This window comes from Oncorhynchus masou, chromosome 13 (assembly GCF_036934945.1).
Source record: "Oncorhynchus masou masou isolate Uvic2021 chromosome 13, UVic_Omas_1.1, whole genome shotgun sequence".
NCBI classification, from domain to species: Eukaryota; Metazoa; Chordata; class Actinopteri; order Salmoniformes; family Salmonidae; genus Oncorhynchus; species Oncorhynchus masou.
This window is the reverse complement of record NC_088224.1, coordinates 42,515,145-42,530,526: the sequence shown is the minus strand read 5'-3', so window position 1 is coordinate 42,530,526 and position 15,382 is coordinate 42,515,145. Positions and strand designations below refer to the sequence as shown.

The 15,382-nt window shown below is 40.5% G+C and overlaps 2 protein-coding genes across 2 annotated transcripts; both read left to right on the top strand.

Annotated features, from left to right (window-relative positions):
* The first annotated feature begins 1,168 nt into the window (after nucleotides 1-1,168).
* On the top strand, nucleotides 1,169-6,083 carry LOC135552366 (solute carrier family 52, riboflavin transporter, member 2-like). The gene is made up of 4 exons (XM_064983934.1): nucleotides 1,169-1,441; nucleotides 1,662-2,517; nucleotides 2,741-2,864; nucleotides 3,539-6,083. The coding sequence occupies exons 1-4, from the start codon at nucleotides 1,312-1,314 to the stop codon at nucleotides 3,746-3,748; spliced, it is 1,320 nt and encodes a 439-aa protein (XP_064840006.1). The 5' UTR covers nucleotides 1,169-1,311; the 3' UTR covers nucleotides 3,749-6,083.
* A 95-nt stretch (nucleotides 6,084-6,178) lies between these two features.
* On the top strand, nucleotides 6,179-14,342 carry slc52a3-2a (solute carrier family 52 member 3-2a). The gene is made up of 4 exons (XM_064983933.1): nucleotides 6,179-7,438; nucleotides 9,094-10,134; nucleotides 10,330-10,453; nucleotides 11,252-14,342. Exons 2-4 carry the CDS (start codon nucleotides 9,137-9,139, stop codon nucleotides 11,459-11,461), a joined length of 1,332 nt encoding a protein of 443 aa, XP_064840005.1. The 5' UTR covers nucleotides 6,179-7,438; nucleotides 9,094-9,136; the 3' UTR covers nucleotides 11,462-14,342.
* Nucleotides 14,343-15,382: the final 1,040 nt, after the last annotated feature.

The window sequence follows — 15,382 nt, the reverse complement described above, 5'->3', positions numbered from 1 at the left end:
TTGGCACCCTTGATAAAGATGAGCAAATATATATTACATTTGTTCTGTCTATCACACTATAACTTAATATAATAGTTAACTCACAGACAGTACCAAGCTTATCTTGTTTGTGGTGCTGGGAGTTACTGCCCCAAAAATCAACATTGTGGAAGAAAGAAAAATAAATATCAGGCCACAATTTCCAGGTGTAAGGTTTGACGGTTTTACACTGAGATGCCATTTATCTTTTATGCAACCTATATTGGACTATTTAAAAGTATTGAATGAACATTTAAACATTCTTTAGAGGGTGCAAAGTGGGTGTCTGTATTCAATTTGTTTTCCCCTTCATGTCACACTGGGTAATCTGCTGTTTAGATATGAACAAAGCACAACCTGCCACTCTTTTGGAAAAATGCTGAGGGATGGGGCTGGAGTAATGTAACCACACTCAAATTCATAGTGCGCTGTGGATACAGACTGACCACGCATGAGATCAAAATGATAGTTTCAGTCATGTTTAAAATTATATTGTTTCCAAATGTAAAACAAGCTTATTGTGGGTTCTGATGGGGTAGGACAGTGGAACTAAGGTCATGAGGCATGAATAGGTAAAATTATTCAAGAATCAATGGGTATCATTCATTTAACTTACATCGATGCACCAAACGCAGATTGCCACTTTTACTGAGTCAACTCTCAGTTCTGAATATTATTATAGGGATCACTGGACATTCTGAAGGGTTTGTTTATGTGGTTATATAGCCCAGTAGGTCAATTAGTTCATTATTATGAAATTATTTATTTGTTAGACGGTGTATTGGGAAGGTGAAGGGAATGTGTATTAGACATACCGACTATAATGCAGTTGTAGTCAATTATGTCAGTGCATTTATGTAGACCGTACTACAATACAATTGCATTGATAAATGATCGATCACTTCTTGTTGAGTAACTCTAATACGTATCAGTGCACTCGATATTCACACCAGCACACTAAATCGAAGCAGTGTTCACTCTGCCTCGGGAAATGTGCCGCACTTCTCCGGTGCCATGCGCGTCGAACTAAATCGCATGCACTGTATTCAGCCTCTGAAGTGCAGGAATGCCCGCCTTCACAATCCCTAGAAGCTCTCTGAATGGCTACATGGTAAGGGGAGGAGAATCTACTCTTCACATAACACGCCACAAATCATAGGCTGCGGACGCGTTTACTCAACTCGAACATCCTTCTGGCTGACATTTTAATAAGAAAGGGCCCATAAGACATCGGCCCCACTTTTCAAACGATACATAACGTACATTTTGTCTGTCTTCTTCGTCAGAGGCTAAATGGCGGGTACTTGGTGGAACAGTGCTGCTTTTACGCACGTCCTTGTGGCTCTTTTCGGTATGGGTTCCTGGATTTCCGTGAACTGTCTCTGGGTTGAGCTACCCGTGGTTGTCAGAGTTCTGCCTGAAGGTCAGTATCTGATTCCAAACATGTTTTCTTTTTTGATATTCTTTCGTTGTCAATGCATGGTACCCTCTTCGTTTATACCATTCTATAAGAAATACTGTTTTGTCCTTTCACAGTATTACTATTGAGTACAGGCACTGTTGCATGAAGTCTAGGCTAAAAGACAGTAGCTTAATCCGGCAGTGTATTCTGATTGACACTGACCATTGTTTTATATATGCAGGGTGGATCCTGCCAGTCTATCTGTCAGTACTGATAGCCTTTGGGAATATAGGTCCGATTGCTGTGACCATAATGCATCACTGTGCCCCAGGACAGTTAAACGAGCGCCTGGTCATCCACAGTATCCAGGTTCTAGCAGTGGTGGCATCAATCTTCCTAGCCATCTTTTGGTCACAGGTGGCTACTGTGGCAGGGGAAGTGAGATCCATACCATATCTGCTGCTCACGTTCATTTTGGCTCTGGTTTGCTGTACATCCAATGTCACCTTCTTGCCCTTCATGTTCCGCTACCCCCCCCAATACATCCGCACATTCTTTGTTGGCCAGGGGCTCAGTGCCCTGTTCCCATGTGTTGTGGCTTTGGGGCAGGGTGTGGGGAAATTGGAGTGCAAATTGAACAATGGCACGGTACGGGCACACTACCTGGATGAGAACTTCCCTGCCCAGGACTTCTTTTGGTTTCTGTTTGTAATGCTGACAATCTCAGCCCTCTGCTTCATGGCGTTGACGCGTAGAGAAATAACAGAGCCAGCATCACAGGAGACCCCAGAGCCTGAAGTGGTGATGACAAAGGAAAATGGGGAGGAGACCCACCCGCTCCAGAATGGAGGAACACTGTTGTCTGAGGACCAGGTGGAGTTGGAGAAAGCATCCCCGGTCCAAACCTTCTGGACACCACGCAACATCTACCTGCTGGTGCTCCTAGGTGTGTCCAACGCCCTGACCAACGGCGTCCTTCCCTCTGTCCAGAGCTTCTCCTGTCTGCCCTACGGCACGATGACCTATCACCTCTCTGTGGTCCTTGGCAACATTGCAAACCCACTGGCCTGCTTTGTGGCTATGTTTGTCCTTTGCAGGTGAGTGGATATGACTGACTTCGACTGCATGATTAGTGTGTAGGCCTATACCACAGTTGTGTGTTGCACCCTCATGTACAGTAATTGATTGATATATGAATATTATAATGTAAGTATGGATGGACACTAGGCCAAGATATGGTTTGGAATAATTGTACATGGTTTATTAATGTTGAGTCAGGAGATCTTACTTGTGGGTGTGTTTTCCCTCTCTGTGTTGCAGGTCATCTGTGGGTCTTGGTTTCATGTCTGTAGCAGGGGGGGTCTTCGCAGCCTACCTCATGGCTCTGGCAGTGCTCAGCCCCTGTCCTCCTCTCTTGAGGAGCTCAGCTGGTGCATCCTTGGTGGTAAGTAATTTCAACCATCATCTATTATTTTACCAGGCAAGTAAGTTAAGAACAAATTCTTATTTTCAATGACGGGCTAGGAACAGTGAGTTAACTGCCTGTTCAGGGGCAGAACGACAGATTTGTACCTTGTCAGCTTGGGGGTTTGAACTTGCAACCTTCCGGTTATTAGTCCAACGCTCTAACCACTAGGCTACGCTGCTGCCCCAAATACTTATGTTCTGTGTATTTGAGTGCTTTCAAATAATGTGTTGCCAAATCAACTACTTTTATTTGAACTATTTTAAAGTATTTTTTTTATTTAATTCTCTATAAATAACCTGCTATTTGAAACTATTTTCAAATAATTGTTTCCAAATACATTATTTCCAATAACCCTAGGACCAAACAGACCCGATATCGAATGTATGGGAGTATTTTAATATTTGCATTTTAAAATACATGCCAATACTTTCCAAGTGTATTTGTAAATGCATACCAAAATACATTCCAATATTGAACTATTTCTATTTTCAAAGAACAAAAACTCCAAATGCTTACTTTAAAATGTATTTGAAAGTAATTAAAATAATGAAAATAACACCCAGGTCTGGTGTGATCAACACAATGTGTAACAGATTTAGTATCTGTAACCCAAACGATTTCCACACAGACACTTCTCTGTTTCTACACAGGTGGTGTCCTGGATCATCTTCACTGGTCTCTTCTCTTATCTGAAGGTAGTTATAGGGACGCTGCTCCACGAGGCTGGCCATGCTGCTCTGCTGTGGTGCGGTGTCTTCATCCAGGCTGGCTCACTGATAGGAGCCCTCTCCATGTTCCCCCTGGTCAGCATTTACCACATATTTGCAAGGTCTGAGGACTGTGTGGACAACTGCAGTTAGTTAGGCACCAGGAACCACAGCTAGCTGGGTGATCACGTCAGGGATGGAAGATGGAACACCCTTTCCAGGCCCAGAAGGGTTGATGGGGGGGGGGGGTTGAGGAAAGGCATTCCGGGGGTAATGGGAGCATTGAGTTGCTGTGTCCTGGTTAAGGGGATGTAAGTGCCTGTGATGCAGTGGCGCAGGGGATTTTTACAATTATTGATCTAGTTTCTTGGTTTGCTGAAGGAGCTGCTATTACCGGTATGTTTTTCCACTAAATCATGTGACAAGACTTGTTTAATCAGGGACTGAATCAATAACACAAATTCATCCAGTTTGGCTGTCCCCAGGCCTTATGAGTTAAGAAACAAACACATTAATGGCCAGTTTCAGAGAGCCAGAATAAGCCCAGTCCTCGACTAAAAAGCATGCTCAACGGAGAATCTCCAGAGAATGCAGAGAGTCCTGGACAGGGCTTAATCTTTGACTTGGAAAGTGGCCCTATGAAACTCAAAAACCACGTTTCCATCCACAGCTTTCATGTGATTTAAAGTCATATCATTTAAAACAAAAATCATGACAGCTGTGATGGAAGCAGGACAGGTCGGTACAATTTTATAAATGCTGACAGATCATTTCCTATTTCGACAAGGTGGGATCTTTATGTCTAAAATTAATAATACGAGAAATGGCAAATATTGACAATCATCATATCGAAGTCAACTTGTGATGATATGGTGTGTGGTCCTCCCACTACGTCTTGTGGAAACCGTGCAGTTCATTAGGCTACAAATGATAAATTAGGCTATAAATGATGAACTTCACAGGATGGTGAAAGTGCAAGGTGATCTTCATGCTTTATCTTATTCTGGTGACATGATGATCGATGCTTGAATGTTGTTTGACAAATTAACAGATTCTCGCTCTTATTCATAATCATCTCATGTGGACTAGCCTACCCGCACAGCCTGTCCGCACTGTATCTGCCGAATGTTGGTACGTACAAAGACCAGAGTAAGCACATTTGCTATTTAACGCAACAGTTTTTGTGACAACTATCGGAGAGTTTAGAGTTTGAAAATGCGATGGAAACCCATTGTACTTTAGGTTTTTATTTGTTACATGAAAACGTACATTTTGTGTGCGCACCTCTTTTTTACCAACAAGTAACAAGTCCGTTTGGTGGAAACATACCACTGGTGGAATTATTTAGTATTTTTTAAATGCAGGTTTTTTAATATTTGGATGGAAATCTAGCTATAGACAGGTTTTAATATTACTGTTGGATGCCTGGTGTCCCAGGTCTAAATCAGTCCTTGATTAGGTGGGAAGAATGGAAATCAGCAGTGGAACTGGCTTTGAGGTCCAGGTTTGAATTTGCCTGTTCTAGGATATATTTACGTCTGTCACTTGGTATGTCATTGTATGCCATGTCAGAATCATCATTCCAGAGAGATTATAGTTGAAGCTTATTTTGTGTTGTCCTGATAATTCTGAACAATTACTTGTTTATTTCCCTCCAGATTATTTCTCCATACACAATGGGATTGTTTCTTTCTACTAATGCCTTCATCTCCTGTTGTGTATTATCATCCATGTAATTTGGTGTTGAATCCTTTTTGATGACCATTTTTTTTAAATGATTAACCTTTCCAAATGCAATGCCAAATGTTAGCCTTCCTTCAGATAACATTTAAATGTTATCTTGCTATCTAAAACATTTTGGTAACGTTGAAGCCTCTGTCTTTAGGCCAAAACACCAGTGCTAAGTCTGATAATGTAAATGCGACCTAAGTTAGCCTACTAAACACATCATGACTGAGACAAGGGGTTTTTGTGATTTCAGATTCGGAAGGAATAAAGAAAATTTAAAAATCTGCTACGCCTTAGTACCTCCTACAGTGACTAATATTGGAAAACTTGCTGCTCAATGGAATTTATAGACTTTATGTTGACAATATAGAAATAGTATTGGTCCAACATGCCTTGACTCTTCAGTCATGTTTATATCGTCACTATCTGATGAAAACATGTTCAGGAAAAAAATACCTTATTTCCCATTAACGAGAATACAATTATGAGACATCAGGCTATTTTGAATACACTTTCTTGGCCCTAGTCTTGAAATGTACATTGAGGGAAGTTTCTGCTTTCAATAATTGTATAATAAAAATTAAAATAGTCAAAAACGGAGTTAAAGGTTTTCGTCAGATTGCGACAATATTTTACTATACATTTTTTATTGATCATTTTTGTTTTATGTTTTTTAATGTGAAATGAAAGGTGGACTAGTTTTTCAGGCACTGATTTTACATTTCTGTTATTAAAAAAAATGTGGCTGTTTGTAAATCTTTCTTTCCTGCCTTCGTCTAAGTCATGTTTTGTTGCCAATAAGTTTATTATCTTTAGATCGCTGTATTAACAATCCTTTTGACTGCCTTTCGGATCTGGTGACTCAATCAATTGACAGAAGTTTGAGATGTTTGGAAAACCATTTTTTTTTTTTAAGAAATAGGAGTGTTGAAGAATCTGTTACATTTTGTTCCTCAGAATGTGATGTTTAATCGCCACATAATGCAAGTCACCTACTCAGAAAAATGAATCAACCTCTGATTCAATCTCAATTAAAACTTCCAACCAATAGCTACTTGTTTTGTAAGCTTTGACAATATGGCAAAGTAGTTACTACTTGGCTCAAATGAATGTACGGGTGGAGGTAGCAGGTTTTCCGTTGCCTCCTGGGACTCATTATTACTCCTCACAGGAATTGCCTTCTATGGCCTAAAGTTACATTGTTATGGGTGAACAAAGCCCTAATGCTAAGCACAGGTCTCATCCTGTTGCTATGCATTCTCAGGAAATGTTATAGGAATATATGAATGCATTTGACGTGCCTTTTTAACCAGGATGGTATTTTGGCCTACATTATCATTAATTATAATTGTTTGGGTCATTCGGTATGTATAAATGTTTCCTATGGAATTTTGTTCAGCTCTCTTTTGTTACATTCGGGACAGTTTTGCCTAGTCCTTAGTGTAATTTGGTCAACATTCCAGTAGATGTCGGTATGAAGAAAGCCAAACAGGGCTTTCACTAGCTTTATTGCTTTGGTTAATCCTTCACCTGTTACTGTGGTTATGGATTGCATTTCAAGATCACCAATTTAACTTTCTCTGTAAAGCAGTTTGTGAACCAAAGTGAAATGAGTGAAAAGTAATCAGATAAAACCTCAACAAGAGATCAAACCATTTTTAAAACTCATTTGAAAATGTGCTCTGGTTAAATGGACGGAATTTGTGTATATCGGGAATAACGAACATTCTAGGCCTTAGCTAGTTCTACTGTATTTCCAGCTTAGCTAGGTTCCCTTGATCTCCTTAGGGAGAATTAGAGAAATGCTTAGATACAAGAATGTGTTGACTCAGCCATAAGTTGAAAAGAAACAATGATAATCTTGGTGTTGGTGTAAACCATTACATATGATTTCTCAATGAAAAATGTCCTGAAATGTGCCTATTGAGGGAACTGTGGATGAAATATCAACTCAGGTGTTGAACAAACATGTGTCTTGGTTGGTTGACAAAAGCACACCCACCAAGGAATGGGGCTATAATCCCCAGGTCCCCTCAGAGGGATCCTTCAGTGCAAAGGACTTTGGCTTCTCTGCACTGCAGAACCTCTGACTGAACTCCCTGCTGTCTACCCAACGTGAGTATATGTGCACGGATGCATGCTATCCTCTTCTTACTGTTAACTTTTTTTTAAACGAAGTGAACAATCTGTACTCTCTCTATCTTTTTGGTTTACTTAGTTTACACTTTTGCAAGTGCACAATCATTTAAATAGATGGAATATATTTTATGATTGTGATGCATGCTTTGTCATGTATGTGTAGTCTACTACTTAGTCTACTTATTTTTTTACCTGAAAATGTTATTTCTGCTGACAAAGTCTGAGACATCTGTTTCAATGTCTTGCTTTTATCTCCTCTTACTTTTAACTTCGAGGACACGCTGTAACAAAATAATTTCCTAGAATTGTTTTCCATTCCTTTTGAGTTGTTTTTGTACCAGATCAAAGACACTGCAGCAAGCTGGTTTCCTTGTTAATAAACAATCTCCTGCTCAGATGTTTTTATAGTAGTTATGCAATACTTTTACATTATAAGTAACCAATGTTACCTTTTGGCTGCTTCTTGGTGATATTTGAAGTAAATTAAGGAAATGTGACCGTGTCCAATTAACTTTGTCATAAAGTATACTGGGCAGGTCTTTCAGTATTGGAAGCATCATAAAGTGATTTCCACTAAAGCATTTTTTACATAAATTTGTAACTTTACATCTGAAGCCTTGTAAGAATCTGTAATGAATTTGACATTGTCACCTTTAGCAGAGAGCTTCAACTAATAAGAATTTTCACCCAGATGACACTACAGGTTTAAGTGGCCAACATCTGTCAACAGTAAAATAACGTTTTACAACACACCTTCAGACAAGACGTTGTCTGGACCTTTTAGTTACAAAACCCAATGTTTAAAAAATGTGTTTGTCAGGCCGAGATTCAATCCGCAGCGCACTACACAGCTCTCATATACACAGCTCTCATATACACAGCTCTCATATACACAGCTCTGTAACACCTGGGATTGAATCCGGTCTTAAAATACTGGGAAATCATTTGGCATGTATTTTTTTACATAACCAGAAGTAGACTCTTCTCAATGAGTTGAGCCACTTAGCGCCTAAATATATTCAGCTGACTAATTAATAACTATCAGGAAAGAGTGTTTGGTATTTGCTTAGCTGAAAGGGGATGAAAATAAGGTGAAATGTGCGGGGTCTGCATCGGATGACTAACGCAATTTTATTACTTTTATGGTTAATGTATGGTAAAGGAACAATGGTTCCCACCCACCATAGGCATCAGGGTGTTTACTGATGTGACTGCATTTTAACTAATAACATCATGGTTTACCTGCATTTCAGTGGAGAAAGTAAAAACACTTTGATTCGAGTCAAGTAGACTTTTTAGATTTTGGTACGAAATGTCATACCAGAGCAATCGTTGAGTAAACAAAAGTCACTAAGCTGGAAGGAGTATTCCATACCAGCTGCACGGGGTGAGTGAGACTGTTTCCTTTTCAAATAGATGTGGTCGAGACGTGTGTTTGTGTCGGCCGTTGTTGTGGATTTGGCATTCTACACTCTTACCTCAAGCGTTGCATCAATTCAACATTGGAACACATTGCTTCTTTTCTTTACTCAAAGTACATTCCTGTGAATAACAGGCAAAGTATAAATATATTCTGTGTTGATTTCATTGTATTTTATGCTGCCCTAACTCTTATTTCTATCTCATTCTAGAATCCACTTCCGAGCGCACCAGTGTTCAATACCCAGATTCACAATGTCACTTTTCATCCATATATTGGCCTGCCTGTTTGGCATGGGCTCCTGGGTGTCTATCAACGGACTATGGGTAGAGCTGCCTCTCATCGTGTCCCAGATCCCCGAGGGTTGGTACCTGCCATCCTACCTATCCGTCCTCATCCAGATGGCCAACGTGGGGCCCCTGTTCATCACCCTCATGCACCGCTTCCGCCCCGGGGCGCTCAACGAGACAGTGGTCATCTATGTGATCATCTCCCTGGGCATGGTGGCCAGCTTTCTCCTGGCCTTCTTCTGGAAGGAGACGCTGGTGGTGGCGGGTGTCCCTCGCAGTGTGGCCCTCCTCCTCCTTACCTTCTTCCTCTCCACTGTGGACTGCACCTCCTCTGTCACCTTCCTGCCCTTTATGATGCGTCTGAAGCCCCAGTACCTCACCACCTACTTTGTAGGGGAGGGTGTCAGTGGCCTGCTACCTGCCCTGGTAGCCCTGATCCAGGGGGTGGGGGTGGTCCACTGTAACAACTGCACTCGGATGATAAATGACACTGGCTCAGTCAGTCTTAGCTACGAACTTCAGGCTCACTACCAGCCGGCCAACTTCTCAGCTGGGGTGTTCTTCTTCTTCCTCAGTGCCATGATGTTGGTGTGCCTGGGAGCCTTCATCCTTCTGAACTACCACCCTGCCGTGGCCCGGGAACGCCCTAATGCCCACTACCCCAACGGGGTCCTGGAGAAAGGCGAGGCAGCTCAGATGAACCCCACAGAGCAGAAGGCCATGATCAAACAGTCTGATATCAAGCCCAAAAGCTGCTTTGGGACCGGGACGTACAGCCGGATACAGGTGCTGTACATGTTCTTCATCCTGGCCTGGGTCAACGGATTGACTAACGTTGTGCTTCCCTCAGTGCAGTCCTACTCTTGTCTGCCCTATGGAAACAGTGCCTACCACTTATCGGCCACCATGGCTGCGGTGTCCAACCCTCTAGCCTGCTTCATTGCCATGTTTTTCCCAATAAGGTCAGCTTTGTTCAAATGCATTTCCAAAAAATATGAATGAATCGTTATTTAATTTACTCATTATCATCTTAATAAATATATACATATATATATATATATGCCTATTTGTAGGCTTATTTTATGGCCAACAAAATGGGACTTTTATTAAACTGCAACCACACTAATAATGGTAATGTTACTGTCATCCTGTCACAGGTCCTTATTGCTGTTGGGGGCTCTCACTTTGTTTGGCAGTGGGATTGGAGCCTACATTATAGGCATGGCAGTGCTGAGTCCATGTCCTCTGCTGGTCAATGAAACCTCAGGAACCTTCCTCATTGTACGTTTCCACAGCATAAATCCATAACTTCAGTGTGGTTGGAAATTATTGACACCCTTGATAAAGATGCACAGTAGACTATAAAATAAATCATTTTAATACTTAGCTGCTGTATATTGTAGACCAAAAAAGGGTCAAAGATCATACCCCCAAGAAATGCTAACCTCCCCCTCTAACTTTCTCATTGATTATTCACAATTCATTCTTATCAGTAATCATGGTAGCATCCACATTAATGTAGAAGTGTTTAGAAACATATTCTATTCATATTTACAATTAGTGACTCCAAAATGATGCAGTACATTATTTACCATGCATTTATATTGGGCACAAATTAATCTGAAACACAACCAAAGCTAACTGCAAATAGATCCAACAAGTTTGTATAGTCACAAACTTGATGTAGTCATTGCGTGCTAGGGACATGGGACCAAATACTGAACTTTTGACTACTTTATGTAAAATAATCTTTAGGGATGTCAATAGTTTTGACAACTACCTTTTTGAGAAAAATATTACGAGTTAAACAAAATCTCTTTCTCTGAGCAATTGTATAAGTATATAATTTCCCTTTAAAAAAAAGTTAGCTCAATATGTGGATTATTTATTTTATAAGGTCATTATTGCTCATCTTTATCAAGGGTGTCAATAATTTCAGAACCCACTGTAGTTCTATGCTACAGATGAAAGCATAACATAGAGGCCTACATCTCATAGAAATAATTATTACACATACAGTATATGGTAAACATTACAATAGATTGAATAAGTAAATGTTATACTTGTCCCTTATCTTAGGTGGGCTCCTGGATCTTCTTCATCCTCACTTTGTCCTATGTTAAGGTGATCATTGGTGTTATCCTCCGTGATGAGGGCCACAGTGCCCTCGTGTGGTGTGGAGCAGTGGTGCAGTTGGGGTCCTTCATGGGTGCAGTCACCATGTTTCCCTTGGTCAGTGTGTATAGTTTATTTTTATCAGGAGACCCATGTAATACAAAGTGCCCTTAAATTATGCTAAACAACGATGAACCAGGCATATTCTGAGAAACATATTTGATTAATTCTTCTAAAGCATGTGTACTTCATTAGTAAAATGCAATTGAACAACTAACTAGTGAGGTGAACAGAATTCAACCAACTCGTGGGAGTGAAGTAAGGTATACCCTATATAAGGTTCAGGGTGATTTACGATTTGGACAACACCCTCCAAGTATCTTGTCATGTGCTATTGATAAGCTATCGTCAGAGCCTCTTTTCACTTTACACTAGCAGCTTGTGGATGGTAAAATTAGGGACTTTTGTCAGCGCATGCAAATAATACCAGGCAGCGAATAAGCACCTTTAGAGAGTAGCGCATACCAGGTAGATAGAAAGAACATTCAGCTCTCCGGAAGATAAAAGCCTAGTGTTTTTGTAGCAGACGCTGTTGAATAAATGGACTTGTGATTCGCTATGTCAACTATTGTGGTTCCCCTAATCTAATGTTGACAGATCAGTGTCTGACAGTTTGGACTTCACAAGAGTTATGCGGAGTCTTGAATGGACCATTCTCACTGTGGAGAATCTTTCATAGGAATTCAGTGATTTATGTAGCAATTTTAACATTTGGTCATTCATTATTTGGTCATTTATTTGGTCATTTGTTTACTTGGCTCCCGAGTGGCGCAGCGGTCTAAGGCACTGCATCTCAGTGCAACAGGCATCACTACAGTCCCAGGTTCGAATCCAGGCTGTATCACATCTGGTCGTGATTGGGAGTCCCATAGGGCAGCGCACAATTAGCCCAGCGTCGTCCGGGTTTGGCCGGGGTGGCAGTCATTTGCTCGTAACTGAGTTAACTCTAATTTGCTCAACCTTTATTTTAAGTGCCTTGGCCAAGGGCACATCAACAGATTTTTCACATTGTTAGAGTATTCTATTCGAACCAGCGACCTTTTGGTTATTGGCGCAATGCTCTAACCACTTGGCTATACCGCTCTGTATTGTAGTATACTGTAAACCTATTACAGTTAATTAATATATTGCAGTGGCTTTAAGTGTTTAGAATGTATTTGACAGGTGATAGCAACAAACTTTACATATTCAAGCACAGTCAACTAAAATGTTTAGGCTATACAGAACCATAAAAGGCCACAAAGTTCATTATTCAAAAAGATAACTAAATTCTAGCTATATTCTAGATCACAATCAAAAGTACCCTAATTACCGCCTTTTCTCTATTCAACTTGTTTTGAACAGGCAAACAGTTTTGCTTGAGTAAATAGGTCAAATATTATATGCAATACAATGAATTGTACAGGTTATAGCAAGATACTAAACGTATTCAAGTGTAGTCAACTAAACTGTTACGGCGCCATAAAATGTCACAAAGTCCATTATTCGAAACGAAAAACCATCTCGATTCTTAACATTTTCTAGTTCACATCAAAAGGCTAGAGTAGACTGTTGCCACCTATACTATTAAATGTTGTTTTTTTAACAGGCATACCGCATTCCTTGAGTAAACGGGTACCGTATTGGATGTGCTAGGCTGGCAGCAGATAGCATGATCACACGCACAGGAACAACTAAACAGTTTAAAAGGTTTTCTGTATAAGTTGACTTTAAGACCAGTAAAATGGTTGTAACACATGTACAACCATATTAGTTATGCGGACAGGTCTATAGGCACACTTTTTGGTTGGGTGCATCTCATCTTTCCCTGGCCCTCATTTCTTTACAGCAAATATAATACTCATGTTGCACCACCACATCACTATAATAAGGAAATTCACAATCCCACATACAATCCATCCATTCTAATCAATTTCTAAGAAACTCTTTGCCAGAGCAGTTGGCAATACTATAACCCACACAGCCACATTGCACACCTCTGTAAACCTGTACATTTTCAGCGATGGGTAGATTGTGGGGTGTGTCAATTCATTGATCCCCCTATAAGCTAATAGCCAAACATAAATGCCCTAGTTCTAAATGAGTGGGAAAATGAGAGGAAGCCTATGAAAGACTGACAGTATTGCATTGCGAGGAAAATGGAAAGATTTAAATTGAGGATGTCCAATGTTCTCTTTGCTGTAATGGAGATACACAGATGTTTTATAATTTACTGGAACTCCAACAAGAACGGTGACAATTTCAACGGTTGAAAAAAGGGCTCCATAGGCAACCTGGGTGTGGCATTTTCCTGTGCTGATGATTGTCAAATTATTGTCATTTGTCAGATTATCAAATTGCTGGGTTACAAACTCCAAGTCTTCAGGTTATGTTAGAAGTCTGAAAGAATAGGTCAGCCATCTGTCACTTTCATTCTGTAGCTTAAGACATTCTGTTGAGATGAATAAAATACCCTGAGAACATTAAAGGGGCCATCTGCAGTTCAACTCAGAGGTTCAACCTAGCACTGTTTTGGTAAATAGCTGAGGGATGGAGCTGGAGAAATGTAACCACTCTCAAATGTATTGTCAGAGCTACAGGCAAAATGAATCTTATATTTTGGGTTCTGATAGGGAATGAGAGTTTGAGTTATATTCTTTAAGAATCAATGGGTATATAACATAATTTAAAGTCCAAAAATGTATGTACCAATCAGATTTTTCTGCATACACTAATTTCTTAAAATATCAGAAAATGTGATTTACACACCAGTGTGTTTAAAATATATTTGAATCTTCCAAAAATAAAGGTATTATAAGCAATTGTATACATTACTTTGTATAATAAAAATAGTAGTTCTTTAATTTGTTACATTCACTGCTAAAATGGACTAAATTTGACTACAAAGATGTCCTTAAGCTCAAATGGTGGTCCTCAAGCTTTTAACTGTGACATGGTGGTCCTTGGAACGGAAAAGGTTGGTAACTGTTGGTCTACACAAATTAATAAAGTTATGTTAATCCCAACATTTTAATTCAAAATATAAAGGTATAATGATTTATGCATCACATTGTTGCTGTGGATTTTCCTTGTACACACAATTTACAGTACAATATGTGAGTGGCAGACCACATGTAACAACACCTGCACAGGATCGGTACATCTGAACATCACACCTGTGGGACAGGTAAAGGATGGCAACAACAACTGCTCAAGTTACACCAGGAATGCACAATCCCTCCATCAGTGCTCAGACTGTCCGCAATAGGCTGAGAGAGGCCGGACTGGGGGCTTGTAGGCCTGTTGTAAGGCAGGTCCTCACCGGCTATCACCGGCAACAACGTCGCTGGTTATACAATGTACCGGCAGGATAGAACAGCAGCGTCTGGTAAGACAAGGGGCAGCAGGCAATGTATTTTTGTAAATAACAGCTGATGCACAATATCTACGGAAGTCTCAAACTGTTGCTCACCTGAGGTACAGTACAACTAAATCTCATGATAAACTGTAGACCACACTCACAATCTACCTGGAGAGTTTATCTGTATTCTTTGTAGTTGTTTACGTACCACCACAGTCAGAGGCTGGCACTAAGACAGCATTGAATGAGCTGTATTCTGCCATAAGCAAACAGGACAACGCCCACCCGTAGTTGGCCAGAAAACTCTGGACAACCTTTACAACACACAGAGACGCAAACAAAGCTCACCCCCCTGATTCCTGCTTACAACCAAAAATTAAAGCAGGAAGCACCAGTAACTAAATCAATTTTAAAAAGTGGTCAGATGAAGCAGATGCTAAACGACAGGACTGTTTTGCTAGCACAGACTGGAATATGTTCTGGGATTCATCCAATGGCATTGAGGAGTACACCACATCAGTCACTGGCTTTATCAATAAGTGCATCGATGACGTCGTCCCCACAATGACCGTACGTACTGACCCCAACAAGAAGCACATGCATGAGAGCACCAGCTGTTCTGGAAGACTGTGATCACGCTCTCCGCAGCCAATGTAAGCTCTTTAAAACAGGTCAACATTCGCAGGGCCAGACAG